The 15,379-nt window shown below is 35.6% G+C and overlaps 1 protein-coding gene across 11 annotated transcripts in view; it reads right to left on the minus strand.

Moving 5' to 3' along the window:
• ARB2A (ARB2 cotranscriptional regulator A) overlaps positions 1–15,379 on the minus strand; it is a 430,201-nt gene that overhangs the window by 382,092 nt on the left and 32,730 nt on the right. For 10 of the 11 annotated variants that reach the window (XM_082378256.1, XM_082378263.1, XM_082378253.1 and 7 more), the window contains exons 2-4: positions 15,252–15,375; positions 7,718–7,819; positions 2,702–2,802 (exon numbers count right to left, since the gene is read on the minus strand). In XM_082378256.1, coding sequence (XP_082234382.1) covers positions 2,702–2,802; positions 7,718–7,819; positions 15,252–15,357 — 309 coding nt within the window. In that variant the 5' untranslated portion in view covers positions 15,358–15,375. The remainder of the gene's footprint in view (positions 1–2,701; positions 2,803–7,717; positions 7,820–15,251; positions 15,376–15,379) is intronic. The other variant, XM_082378255.1, reaches the window with a different exon arrangement.

The following is a 15,379-nucleotide window of genomic DNA, read 5'->3' on the forward strand; positions in this document are numbered from 1 at the left end:
CAATGTACATACATTAAAGACTTCTATTTTGAAAATTACCCTTTCACACCACTCTCCCTAAAACTGAAAGTATCTCTAAATTTAGAGAAATTAACCAAACTTATTAAAGGCTATATGTTTTTATCAAGCTATATGTAGACAGTAAAATATATATATACATATTAGCAAAAGCATTTGTTTGATTACAAAAATGTAACTATTTGAAGGTAAAGAGTATTCTTTTGTGTACTTATGGCACTGCATTCTAAAAAGAAAATGACATCTCAGTTTATTTTACTTACACAATAAGTTTAATTTACATAAAAATGATACAGCATTTCAGGAGCAAGTCTTAAAAACAATTTCTACTGAATGACTGCTATAATAATCTCCTTAAGAGAGAAATACACATAAACTAAAACAGCAGTTGTGAAACATATATAGTACCTCTCAGCTCAAGACAAAACTCAATATTCAGTAGGAAAACACTTAAGAAAACAGAAGGGCTTTTGGTTTAGACTATAGGCTGAAGTCAAAATTCGTTTCCTTAAAACTTAAATCTTAAGCATATCCAAAGCTGTTTATTAAGGCAGGCTCCCAGGCAATAAACTCAGAATTTCTGAATTCCGTCCTATCCATCACTGAGGAGAAAGGAGATTTTTCAGTGCTTCTACATCTAGGACATTGTGGATGAGAGGCTTTTCACAGGTTCTCCCTTAATAGAACTAGAGATCTTATTGGTAATATGAAGTACTAAATATTTCTAGAATTTAAACATGATGTTTATTTGTTTTCTAGGAACTGTAGACAGTTATACGAGAACCTTCAGAATTATAGTGACATAAGTCTTGAGTTGACTATGAGGGTTAAAAATTTTTTGTGACCCTCCATATGTCCTAAGAATTAGGTAGGAGCTCTCAGGAGAAAGGAATCACTTACACATGGGAATATCTAATAAGACACACTACTTAGATTTTGATAAAGATGATGTTGGAGGATATAGATTGAGACTGAAAAAGATGCAGATGTCAAAAAGGCCAAGGTATGTTTGGAGAACAGCACCTATCCAAGTGAACAAATGTACATGGCTTATGGAAAAGAGTAAAATGTAATCCCCATTAAAAATAAACAAAGAAACAAACAATCCCAGTCCTTCTCTAAGGCCATATAGTATGGATATTCTATAATAAAAATACTATCAGTTTGCAGCACATAATTAAGTCATGTGGAATTAGGCAAACTTTTTTTTATGGACAACAGAAATCATTCAGGGCATTAAATATAGTTAAGTTACAAATGCTGGAGAACAACGTCAAGAACTCTCAAGAGTCTGTGATTTTACACTGAGTTGCAAGTTAAAATGTTAGCCCGCTACAGTTTCATGGTTGCAGCCAGAAGACACTAGACTCCTGGGTAAGAGACAAAGGATTTTATTACTTAGGTTACAGCAAGCAGCATGAGCTTCATGTTTTCATCTGTTTCTCCTGCCCCTCAAATGCCAAAGAGGCAATGTTGATACGCCAAGGGTAGAGGCTGAGCACATAGTGACATTGTATCATGGCTGTGGAACCTCAAACTTATGAAGCCCAATCTTACGAGGGGGTTGCTAGCAAATCTGCTCATCCTTTGCCACTAGTAGGGAAAGGAAGGTGAAAGTACCTTGACACCAACAAATCTGCCCTCTGCCTTGGAGGAAGACACAATCTCTATCTTCCAAGGCTGTTTCCTATACAGACATCCTCAAAAAGATGGTCCAGAACAAAAGCTGTCAATGTCTTTGCTCAGACACGTGCAGAAATGAAGAGATCCAAGGAAAATTGTCTCCCGGAAAACATAAACTAAATTTCATATATTCTTTATGCTACTGTTTAACCAAATAATTAATTTTGACGACTTTATTAAAGAGCGAAAAAAGAAATAAAACTTTCAGCTTTTCCTTATAGAAGTAAAGTGGCTGTTTAGTTATCGCACTAAACAAATGTGTCCCTATGCATTTTATAGAAAATACTTAAAATGACACCAATGAGTACAACTTTGAGTTTTAACAAAACATTCACTTGAATGACAAATGACATTTTCAAAGGTTCCTACCAGTGGTAGCATGTGAGGTATCGAATGTTTCACAAGGCCTAATCCTTTATCAAGTCAAAGGTTAAGTAGGTTATATCCAATTTATTAGCCAAATATCAATCTTCTTCATATACATAAGTACTTTTTTTAAGTTTCAGGAATAATTGACAACTATAATTGTATATATTTAAAGTGCACAATAAGATGATTTGCTATACATTGTAGAAAAATTACCAAGATCAGGATAATTAACACATGCATCACCTCACATAGTTAACACAGGCAACACTTTGTGTTTTTGTTTTTTGTTTTAGATAAGCACTTAAAAGAACACTTATTCTTCCTGGCACAGCAGAGGATTCAACCTCCTAAAAACATTTAAAAAAGAAAATTTAGCATGAATTTGTTCCCCTTATAACGACTCACTACAAAATATTAAGGTCATGGGAAGGATATATTTGTGTAAAAACATAAACTTTTAAACTGAAAATATGTTTCTAGCATTACCACAAAAAATAAACAAAAAATGCAAAAACCGTTTTTAATCATTTTTTTGTAGAAAGAGTGCGTGTACTGCTTCAGCTTCAAAACCTTTATTCTGACTATTTAAAATTGGAAAAACACAAGGCTGAAGTTGTATACGTGACCATACCTCTCCAAGCGCTTCATATCTTTTCTGGTTCCATCTGTGCAAGTCTTCCCGGTAGTTAAAAACAAATGGCTCCCCAGTTTTTATGTGCCTTAACTGCCCCTCTAGAAGACAAACAAACAATATTGCTATGATTCAGAGTACATTTATAATAATATGGAAAGTATAATAAATAATGTCTAATAAAAATTTAAAATATCTTAGAACAGTTTCATTTTTTTCATCAGATCTTTTTCTTCAAATATCCATATGATGCAAACATATACATAGTATAAAAGAATGACCCCAAGTACTCAAATGCTATGTCTTTGATCTTTGTTTCTCTAATCCAAAGCAAATTAACAATATTTGAGGGCCTACAATGTATGAGGATTTTTGCTAGCTATAGCCATGAACTGGTCCCCATTCTTAAGCTTAGAGGCTACCTGAGGAGTAACAGCATAAACATTTAAAAGTTAAGCAACATTTCAGAAAGTTAAAAAAGAATGAAGTTAAGTCAACAATCTAAAAACTGCTACAGGCAATTCACATAGATAATGAAGTCTAAAATGAGTTTAGAAAAATGAAGGATGCCTACAGGCTAGAATAGGTTCAGAAGGTTTTAGTGAAATTTCTCAACTAGGCCTTGACATACAAGTAAGATTTAAAATGGAAATTGGAGACAGACAGTGAGCCAACACAGGTTTAGACTGTCAAGTCAGACTCACACAATTCAGAGATTTTATTGATAATTAATAACTTTACTAATCACTTCAAGGGTACAAGCAATCAAGAGGCACAGGCAAAGCAGGTCTGGAACAGCCTGACCATGTCTTCCCAGGGCCTCTCCTCTCACTGGATCACACTCTCTGGTCCAGAACAGGTGATGTCTCTAAGTGGGGCACATGAGTTACCTAACACATGGGTGAGCATGCTGGTTATAAAACAATTCTACTTTATGTGCCAGAGAGCTGTACTGCTCATGTGATATTTTTCAGAGAAACATGCCCTACATACCCACAGATTATAGGTTTGTTTAACCATAAGCAATGCCAAACCAGTTATCCTGCTCAAAATACTCCATGGATAAGGATTCTCCTCATAGCACAGACCAGGCCACCTGTCTTCTTTCTTTCCCCAGAAGCATTCCCCTGGTATTCAAGAGAGAAACAGACCACAGACCAAGTGCTTTAACACCTTCCCTCTCCCCTACTCAGACAACATAAACAGAATTTGGAAAAAACATGACAGCAAGTTCAAATAATGGTGAACAACCCAGTTTAAAAGAAACAAAAAGAGTATGAGCCAAATAAAATAACACAACATTGGAGGACACGTGGAATCAAATAGTAGAAGGCCCGAACTACTGGGTTTGGATTTTATCCTAAGAGCAATGAGGCACAAGGAAGACTTCAGGGGCAGAAGAGGGACATGGTCAAGCTGAATGGAGTTATTAGTACTTGATTTTTATCCAATGAGGACGTGCAAGAGTGAAGAAAGACTTGAAAGGAAAGCTATGGCACTGAAACTAAAGCCAGGAAATATACTACTCTAAGTAAAACTATTTCATTATTTTTATGAATCAATTTTACTACATATAAAATGGGTATTTTTAATATACAAAGTAAGGGCTAATCCTTATTTGTAAAGTTCTTTAATACTCATCATGAGACACTGCATTGGATCATTGTAACACTCTTTTATGGTCAGATGATGCCATGTAAATTGTAAGGTACATCTACAGTTTTCTTTCTAGGACAGGGAAATCCCCATTTAGCATACCAATACAAGTAGATTGAAGACATCTGCAAATCTAGCACTTGGGATTTTGACTAAAGCAACCTTAAAGGTACATGACATACAGTAATGTGTAATATTGCTGCACTAAAATTTTAAGTGTATTTTCTATGAGACTGCTGTGTGAAAGGGAACTGACTTACCTAGATAGTGAGTTTAGGTAGTTAGATACAGATACTTATAACTACATCTCAAAGAGAGGTTTGGTTTTTTTAAAATTCTCTATTCATTTTAGACATAATAATTCTCATAAAGTGATAATGATTTTGATACTTTAGGGAAAATAAGCCCTATCAAAACAGCCAACTATCAGCACTAGTATTTTTTGTTTGCTTGTTTGGTTTTTTTTTTTTGTTTTTCATTGATTTTATTTTTATTTTATTTATATTTTTTTAAACATTTTTATTGGAGTATAATTGCTTTACAATGGTGTGTTAGTTGCTGCTGTATAACAAAGTGAATCAGCTATACATATACATATATCCCCATATCCCCTCCCTCTTGCGTCTCCCTCCCACCCTCCCTATCCCACCCATCTAGGTGGTCACAAAGCACCGAGCTGATCTCCCTGTGCGATGCAGCTGCTTCCCACTAACTACCTATTTTACATTTGGTAGTGTATACATGTCAATGCTACTCTAGTATTAAAAGTGAAAAGAAGGTAAAGAGGCAAAGAAAGTAAGCATTCTTAACCAGAAAAGATAATCTGGATCACTTACGTTATAGTTGTATTTGCAAATTTGGTATTTCTCAAAGATTTGGAAAATCTCTTCAGCAACTGTCAAAGGTCTGACTTAGGACATTTTATTTTAGAGTCCCCAAAAATCAGTTGTAAAATTTCCTGTGTATACCCAAATGCACGTTATTCTGAAGTGTATCCATATATTTTATCAGATTGGTGGTGGAGTCTAAGACCCAAAATAAGCTATCAATGGCCTAAATGAATTAATAAATTGAAAGTATTTAGGACACTTCCTGGCATGTAGTAAGAGTACAATAAATATCAGCTATCATGGAAGACAAGATTCAAACTCAGTTTGTTGCTGAGTCCAATTATTTTTTTTGGTGATACGAAAGTGTGCTTCCTCATAATACTGTACCGAGGTATAGTGAGTGTGGGTGAAGGGAAAAGGGGAAAAGCCTTCACCTTCATCTTCCAAAGCAAGGGCTGGGCCTTATACAATTCCAACAACTGGAGAATGGCTAAATAGGCATTTTGAACACAAAGAGTATTTGAAAAGGTACAGTGATTTGAAAGAACAAGGTATCAGTTTGATGCAGGTAAAAAGAATCTCTTCCCCTTCGTTACAAATTTTTTTTTTCCTTAGGGTGAACTCTGTATCCAAATTCTTCTGTTACCCAACTAAGAACTTTAAAATTCTTTAGAAAATTTAGAAGCTTCTTCAATCAGGTAATGAAAGTTTCAATTCAAAGCTTTCATAAAAGTTTTTGCATTATAAATCCTGAAAAAAAAAAGTCTCTGGAAATACTAAGTTAGAACTGCCCTTTTAGCAGTTTAATACTGAAACCAGTTTCCTGGTTTCAGAACCTCACCTCTTTCAAAAAATACTCACCATTCACCCTGAATTCAACCCTGAACTGTATCATGCTAAAAATAAGATCCATAAAAGTAACATTCTCTCCTTGGAATGCAAGAATCTTTGCCTCATACTGTTAAGTCTATATTTATGCAAGACAATGTCCAGGATATTTAAAAAATAAATGATAGGTGTGTGCAAGGGTCCATATGCATTCATGTGTAAGTACACATGCATGTGCAAAGGTGTAGGTGTGTCTGAAAGTGTGTAAGTACAGAGCATGTGCATGCAAGGGTATAAAAATGTAAGCAAAGATGTGTGTATGAATGTATCTGATAGGAAAGTGAGAGAGAAAAGTGTATTGCTTCTTTGTTTTTCACTCCCTTTAAGAAATGTTCAAGGAAGATGAAAGATAGACTTCAATGAAAACTGATATCCTCTAGCCATAAAGCAAACATAGTTCTATGATTTACCGGCACTACCAACACACTCCCCCAATCCCTGTTCTGAAAGAGGGGTCTGGTAATTGTTTCAGAGGGACAGAGGCAACATTAGTCTCAGAGCAATTTTGACTCTGTTAATTAAATTATAAAATTTCTTTTAAAAACAAAATAGTACTACTCACACACACTTTGCCATAAGATATCCTTTATTAAAAAACATGAAAATTAGTATCAGAAAAGAGATCAAAGTTTCTAATATGCTCTGTTTAAACTCACTTAATATTCTAGTACACAGAGACTGTCACTATAAGTTCTAACACCTATAATTGATATTGTACAGACACATCAATCTAAGGAGGTCTCATCGGCAGGAACTGTATGGACGCTGCAAAGACAAGACATTCTCCTGTGGCAATATGTACAGCTTTAAATACATCATGCGACAGGCAGCGTGATTTGTACAGGACACCTGAACTCTTCTTGTAACTTACTGTACAGTCCTCTTTTGCAACTTGGCTCTGACCTGGTATTAGAAAATGAATTAGGTTTTTGTACTTTTTGTATGTTGTATGACAATCATCAATGTGAACAGAATAAAATAACTGTATGTAAAAGTTTGAAAAAACAGTGATGACAGATCACCAATTTAGTTAATGCAGCGCAACAAGTAGAAAGCTGCAATTCAAATGCTACGTGGCCTGTAATAACATTATCCTTCAAGTATTACAATGTTATTAATCCAGAGTTTCATTGTGCTTTGTTCCAGAAACATCCTTGCAATCTATGGTATGTTATTCCAAATCCCAAGTGCAAAGCTTATTTTATTCAGAACTTAATTAACAAACTTTACAATAAGGATGTTGCCTAAAACGATCATGGAATTGAGTATTATGCTTTAAAATATTGTCACAGATAATTATTGCCAGTCATTTCATTTTAAATAACATGAAATAGTAGCATCTTTCTACATAATTTAATTGGGAGTTCCAGCTTGGATACAAGGGAGCTGAACCCTCAAGACTGAAAATACATAAGCTGAATCAAATTCACGTTCGTTGGTTTAAGTGACTTGACAACTATGGGAAATTATTACTTGGTTCTTTTACTTGACTGAAGAACTTCATCATGGAAGGATAAGACATTATTTCTCAAAAGAAACACATATAACCTTCTAGCTGGCAAATAAAAGTAGTAAATAATATCTGCCCTATGATTCTATTAGCATTGTTAAACAAATCTTGCATATAGCATACACCACTTACTTTCATTAAAAGCATATTCAAATCCTTCCAGTGTATCAGGAAAATCAAGAGGTGGTTCATCTTTTTTCATTAGTTCATCCAAATCTATCCTAGATAATAAATCTAGAAAAGAAATTACATGAAATGTATTTATATTCATTTTCATAGTTAATAACAAAGATTATATTTTAAATTATTTTAAGTATTCTTTTGTTCTATTAGATTACTTTTTATGTGTTGCCTTAACTGATAAGTTTATTAAATTTTTAAGTCCCCAAAGTGCTATATTATGATGAGGTACAGTATCATTATAACATAAGCACTTTCAAAACCATAATTCTCAAAACAATCACAACCTAGATCCTATGTACCACTATGGTAAATTATTAACTTCTTCCCTTCAAAATATACAGCTATTAATTTGTACCTTATTAACCTCCTTCTATCATTTTAAAAGTTTCAGATGTTAATATGACTTTTAAAAGGTCACTAAATCTTATATATAAATGAAACTACTATGAATAAGGGAACTTAAAAACAAAAATAATGGTAATACACCATATTATTCTTTTAGAGGGGAAGATCATAATATTAAACTAAAACATGCTAACTGGAGAAAACTGGCTAACACAAAACAGTTTTTATTCTTCACATCATTTGATTATACATAATAAAAAAAAAACTGTCAACAAGATTTTGTAAATAAACATTTTATTTTTGAATCTTTTTAGATTTACAGAAAAGTTGAAAGATAGTACAGATAGTGTCTGCACCCAGTTTCCCCTATTGTTAACATCCTACCTTACAAGGCTACATTTGTCAAAATGAAGAAACCAATGTTGGCACGTTACTGTTAACTAAGCCCAGATATTATTCATCAGTTTTTCATTTATGTCCATTTTCTGTTCCAGGATTCCATCCAGGACACCACACTGCATACGGTCGTCATGGCTCCTCAGTCTCATCTTTTTATTTTTTGAGCATTTCCTTACTTCCTGTTACTACAAGGTGCTGCAGGCTTATCTCGTAGTTTCCCTGCCCCAGCCCTAAAATCAGTCTGTAGACAGTATTTAATGATCTCTTTTAGGCTATCATCATGGGATGAGGCAAAAATTCTTACTATATGTCATCTTAGTGTCATATGGAAACTCGGAAAAATTAAAGATAAACTTCAAATTTATTTAGTTCCCAAAAGATGCGTTTTGTTTTGTTTTTTAAGTTTAGATTTTGAGATTTTTTTCAATCTAACTCAAGTTCCTGAAGAGAAAGAGCTCCTCGGATACACAGTATAGCAAACCAGTCCCCGCTTTCCTTTAAACAAAAGAAGAACCTCAGAGTTAACACTTTATTTCTGTCTCTCACTTACAGACATATAACAAATCCATCTGTACAGATCATAAAAATATGCTAGAGGAAAAAATAGTTTGTCTACCTACAGTCTCTAGTCTCTCTCCGTAGGACACAAAGATAAGACATCAAAAAACTTGTAAATAAAAAAAAAAGTCATTGTTTAAAACTCTTCAAACTGCTGTATCAAATAAACCTCAACTCACACAAAACTGTACCATTTTCAACATACAAACATGTTTATAAAAAAAGGTTTGCAAATTGTCTAGTAAAATAAAAAATGTCACAAAGTATGCATACTGGGCCCAAGAGATACATGCTGACAAATTTCTGATTCATTAGTAAAGTTCTGAACAACATGTAAATCTTTGCAAAACAGAGTAAAATAGAAGATTTTTAATATCAAAAACTGGCTTGAAGATTCTCACTTCTCTCCTTCCAATGAATTGAATTCCTTTACTTCACAGTCATCTTCCACAGTTCAAAACTTAGAAACCTTTTAATCAGACACACAAAAACCGTCCAATACATAAGCAGATGTATTATGTCTAATATCCATTTTCTCTTTCTATCAGCTCAGATCATAAAATGCCATCTAACATCTATATATCATTTTAAAGACTTCACATACTTTTCCTCACTTGATCATCACAGCCCTATAAAGTAGTAGCATGTGTTATCATCTTCACTGTCTTTGAGACAAGGAAATAAGCTCAGAGAGGTAAAATGGCCTGCCCAAAATTAGACCTTAATAGTAAAGTGGGGTTAATAAAATAAATTTATTCCCCAATACCTAACTCAGTACTCTTTCAAAATCCCCATACTTTTATTCTATGTGCTGTATAAACTCTAAAATGGTGTACCCCCTCTCTTCATTACCTTATAAAAAGAATAAACTCTTCTGAATACAGAAATATGCTCTGGCTTTGACCAAAATGTTCCTCTGAATGATAAAATGAACAACTAAACAAATACGCATTCCTCAAACTTCTCCTCTGTCAACTAGAGAACTAGATATAGATTTTTTAAAATTTCATTAGCATTGAGAAGACACGTAGAAAGAAATTGTCAGAAATTACTTTTCTGCTTTGTAAAAGGAAAACAATGCTATGTAACTGCATTTTACAGAGACTGGGTTCCAAAGGCAGTAGATTAGGCAAAACTCAAGTATAATAAAACATTTCCATTGAAAATCCCTTCAATCGCCTATAAAACACAGTACAACTGAATTCTTATAACCTAAATACACATCAGATGTAACACAACTGTTTTTTCTAAAACATGCCTCTGGTGATTAAAGTGATTTAGCAACTAGAATTCTGAACTTCAACAAAGCATATGCAGTAACTGGATAAAAATACCATTTTATACCCAAAATAATCGAAAACAAAGACTCAGATATTTGTACACCCCTGTTCACAGCAGCATTATTCACAACAGCCAAAAGGCGTGAGCAACCAGTTTCCATAGACAGATGAATGGTGTGATGGTTAATTTTATGTGTCAACTTGACTGGGTGCCCACATATTTGGTTAAACATTATTCTGAGTGTGTCTGTGAAAGTGTTTCTGGATGAGATTAACATTTGAAACCGTAGACTGAGTAAAGCAGATTGCCCCCCACCTCCAATACGGATGAACCTCATCCAATCCACTGAAGGCCTGAATAGAAGGTGAGTAAGACAGAATTCCCACTCTCTGTATGACTGTCTTCAAGCTAGGACATCAGTCTTCTGCCTTCACAGCACAGGCTCTGAGGAGTTTGGAGCAAAGCCTTGCTATCCACTGCAGGTAACTACTCTCCTTTTGAGAAATACCTCTTGGCCTGCTACTGGGCCTGAGTAGAGACTGAACACTTAACCACGGGCTACCAACTTACCATGTAGCTGTCCATCATGAACTAGGAGTTAACTGACCCACCAAGTCATAAAGTTGGGTGTGTACAATAGCATTCCATCATCAAATGGAAGTGGTATATATGTGATCAGGACTGAGTAGGCCCTGAAGACAAAAGTAAGTTACATGAAGAAGTGGCCCAAATGCCTATGGTCTCCACTGCTGCTACACTGCCTTCTATCCATCAGTGTGCACCTAAGCCCTCATCAGTTGACAGGAGAAGAAAAAACTCGAGTCTGGTTTATAGATGGTTCTGCATGATATTCAGACATCACCCAAAAGTGGACAGCTGAAGCATTAGAGCCCCTTTTGGGGATATCCCTAAATGACAGTGGTGAAGAGAAATCTTCCCAGTGAGCAGAACTGAGAGCAGTGCACCTGGCTGTTCCATTTCTTTGGAAAGAGATATGGCCAGACATGTGATTATATAATGATTCACGGGCTGTGGCCAATTGTTTGCCTGGATGGTCAGGGACTTGGAAGGAACACGACTAGAAAATTGGTGACAAGGAAATCTGGAGAAGAGGTATGTGGATAGACCTCCCTGAATGAGCAAAAGATGAGAAGATATTTGTGTCCCAAGTGAATGCTCACTACAAGGTAATCTCAACAGAGGAGTATTTTAAAAATCAAGTGTGCAGGGTGATCCATTCTGTGGACACCAAACTCTTTCCCCAGCCAAACCTGTCATCACCCAATGAGCTCAAGAACAAAGTGGCCATGGTGGCAAGGATGGAGGTCATATGGGGGCTCAGTAATATGAACATCCACTCACCAAAGCCAACTTGGCTACAGCCATGGCTGAGTGTCCAATGTGCCAGCAGCAGAGACCAACATTTAGTCCCCAACATGGCACCATTCCCTGGGGTGATCAGCCAGCTACTTGGTGGCAGATTAATTACACTGGATCACCTCCATCATGAAAGGGGCAGCATTTTGTTCTTACTGGAATAGATACTTTCCCTGGATATAGACTGGCCGTCCCTGAACTCAATGCTTCAGCCAAATCTGCTATCCGTGGACTTACAGAAGGCTTTATCCACCATCATGGTATTCCACACCACATTGTTTCTGATCAAGAAACTCACATTACAGCAAAAGAAGGGTGGCAATGGGCCCATGCTCATGGAACTCACTGGTCTTAGCATGCTCCCCACCATCTTGAAGCAGTTAGTTTGACAGAATGGTGGACTGCCTTTTGAAGACTCAGTTACAGGGCCAGCTGGGTGGCAGAACCCTGCAGGGCTGGAACAAGATTCTCTAGAAGGCTGTATATACTCTGAATCAGTGTCCAATATATAGTGCTATTTCTCCCACAGCCAAAATTCACAGGTCTAGAAATTAAGGGATGAAAATGGGAGTGGCACTACTCACTATTACCCCTAGTGAGCAAGGAAAGAATGTCCATTCTCATTATTCTTATTCAACATAGCATTGGATGTCTTAGCCAGTGCAAAAAAGCAAGACTGAAAGGGAAGAAATAAAACTCTCCAACTAGCAAATGACATGATGGTCTACATAGAAGACCCCAAGGATCTACCAAAAAAAACTCCAAGAACTAATAAGCGACTTCAGCAAAGTCACAGAATATAATATCAACACACAAAACTTCATTGTATTTCCATAAACTATCAGTAAACATGTGACAACTGAAATTAAAAATACAATACCATTTACAATCACTCTAAAAATTATAATAAAGGACTTCCCTGGTGGCGCAGTGGTTAAGAATCTGCCTGCCAATGCAGGGGACACGGGTTCGAGCCCTTGTCTGGGAAGATCCCACATGCCGCGGAGCAACTAAGCCTGTGTGCCACAACTACTGAGCCTGCGCTCTAGAGCCTGTGAGCCGTAACTACTGAGCCCGGGTACCACAACTACTGAAGCCCACGCACCTAGAGCCTGTGCTCCACAACAAGAGAAGCCACCGCAAGGAGAAGGCCACACACTGCAAAGAAGAGTAGCCCCCACTCGCCGCAACTAGAGAAAGACTGCAAGCAGCAATGAAGATCCAACACAGCCAAAAAAAAAAAAAAATATATATATATATATAGTAAGTATAAATCTAGTAACAAATGTGTAAGACTTACATGATGAAAATTACAAAGAGTCAATGAAGGAACTCAAATATCTAAATAAATGACAGACATTCCATGTTCATGGACTAGAAACCTCAATATAGTAAAGATGTCAATTCTCACATTCGTCTATAGGTTTAAACACAATTCCTATCAAAATCTCAGTAAATTATCTTTTTGTGGTTATAGACAATTTTACTCTTAAAATTTACATGGAAAGGCAAAGGACCTAGAAAAGCCAAACAATTCTGAATAAGAATGAAGTGGGAAGAATCATTCTAGTCAATTTTAAGACTTACCATTTCGTTCAGTAATCAAGAGAGTATGAATTAGAGAAGAGATAGACACAGACACATGGAACAAAATAGAGAACTCCAAAATAAGCCCACTGAAATATGTCCAATTTATTTTTGACAAAGGTGAAGAAGTAATTCAATAGCAGAAACACAGTCTTTTTCACAAATAGTGCTGGTGCAATTGGACATCAATAGGCAAAACAAAGAAACAAACAAAAAAAAAAACCTTGACCTAAGTCTCATACCTTATATAAAAATTAACTCAAAATGCATCATTGGTTTAAATGTAAAATCTAAACTATAAACCTTTTAGAAGAAAACATAAGAGAAGATCTTCATAAAGTAGGGCTAGGCAAAGAGTTCTTAGACATGACATCAAAACCATAATCCATAAAAAAAAAAAACAACTGATAAGTAGGACTGTTTTAGGGACAAAGTTTTATTCAGTTTGTCAATCTGTTCTAAAATACACTTCACTATGCATTTGCCATTTTATCTTCTAATATTTTCAATTTGACTCCCTCATTAGTCATTACAAGCTCATGTGTGCTAAGCATTGTATTCCTATTGTACCAATGAAGAAAAAGATTTAGAGAAGTTAAGCAATTTGTTTCATGGTGAGTGGGAAAAACGTGAGTTTGAATCCAGATGGTTCTATATTTAGACCCTATCCATATTCTTTTAATGTCACTGTACTAACTCTAAAGTCCAGAAAAATCCATCTGATCTCTTACATACTGCTTGTGGAAGTGTAAATTGGAACCACAACTTGAGAGATCAAATTTTTGCATTATCAAGTAAGGTTGAAGATGCACAAAAGCTATCTAAGTGGAAACACAGCAAGTTTATTTAGATGGAAACACACACGTTCTTTATCCTCCTTCCTAAATTAACCATTATTCTGAGTGTGCAAGTCATTCTCAGCAGCATACATACATGCAGTAAAACCATCTATAGCGTTGTCTATAACTGTCTCCAATTCCTCTCTTCCCATTCTCTATTGAAGTTCTCCAATACGACTTTCATTTCCGTCAATTCACTGAAAAGCTCTTTGTGAAGACCATCAATAACCTATACACTGTCAAATCCAAAAGTAAATTCTCAGTCCTCATCTAAGCTGGTTTATAATCATTACTAAATTAATTACTCTCATTTTCTTCACTATGTGTTCAGGATCTCTCTCTTGCTCCTCGTTCTCAGCCTATCTTACTAGAAATTCACTTTAAGCCTCTTTTGCTAGTTCTTCCTCATTTTCCTGACCCTAAGATCGAGATGCCCCACGGTTCAATCTTCAGACCTTTTCTCTTTCTGGCTACAGTGACATCCCTGGTGATCTCAATTAGGACCATAACTTTAAATATTACCTCTATGCTAATAATTCCTAAAACTTTTATCTCCAACCCAAATGCCCTCCCAAACTCTACACTCAACTTCTCCAGCTTGATGTTTAAGTGGCATCTCAGTTTAATATTTAATATATCGAAAACTTAACACTTGCTTTCCACCATCACCACCACAACCTGCTTTTCCCGCACTTTTCTTAATCTCATAAAATATCCCTAGAGCTAATGCCACAAAGACAGAATACAGGATCACTATCCTAACCTAGTATGACATTTCAAACAACAAAAATATGGTAAGGGCACTAGTCTTGACTGAAGAGACCACTAGTGTTAGTTTTACCGTTAAATACATGACCTGGAATAAGAAAAGCATTAAGAATTCTTACATCTGTAAAATCACATGATTTTATGATTTATTTACTGAGTACATACTATATCTCAGACACTGAGGTAGTCATGGGATACAAATAATTACAAATAGATTAAGTACTGATATTCTTATTTTAGAATTGAAATGAATGTAAGGTCACCTAAATATTCCTATACCTTCATTAGGCACAATGAAAATATCCTGAAAAAGCAAATTAAGTATGTACCTTTGAGGGCTGTTGTCTTTTCTTTTTCATCTGGACCTCCCTGCTGGACGTGTGCCATGCTTATCCAAATTGGCAACAAAATTAAAGAGCTCAAGGAAATAGACATCAATCTTCAGAAGACAGTCTAG

This window comes from Balaenoptera borealis, assembly GCF_965194805.1.
Source record: "Balaenoptera borealis genome assembly, chromosome: 2".
Classification (NCBI taxonomy): domain Eukaryota; kingdom Metazoa; phylum Chordata; class Mammalia; order Artiodactyla; family Balaenopteridae; genus Balaenoptera; species Balaenoptera borealis.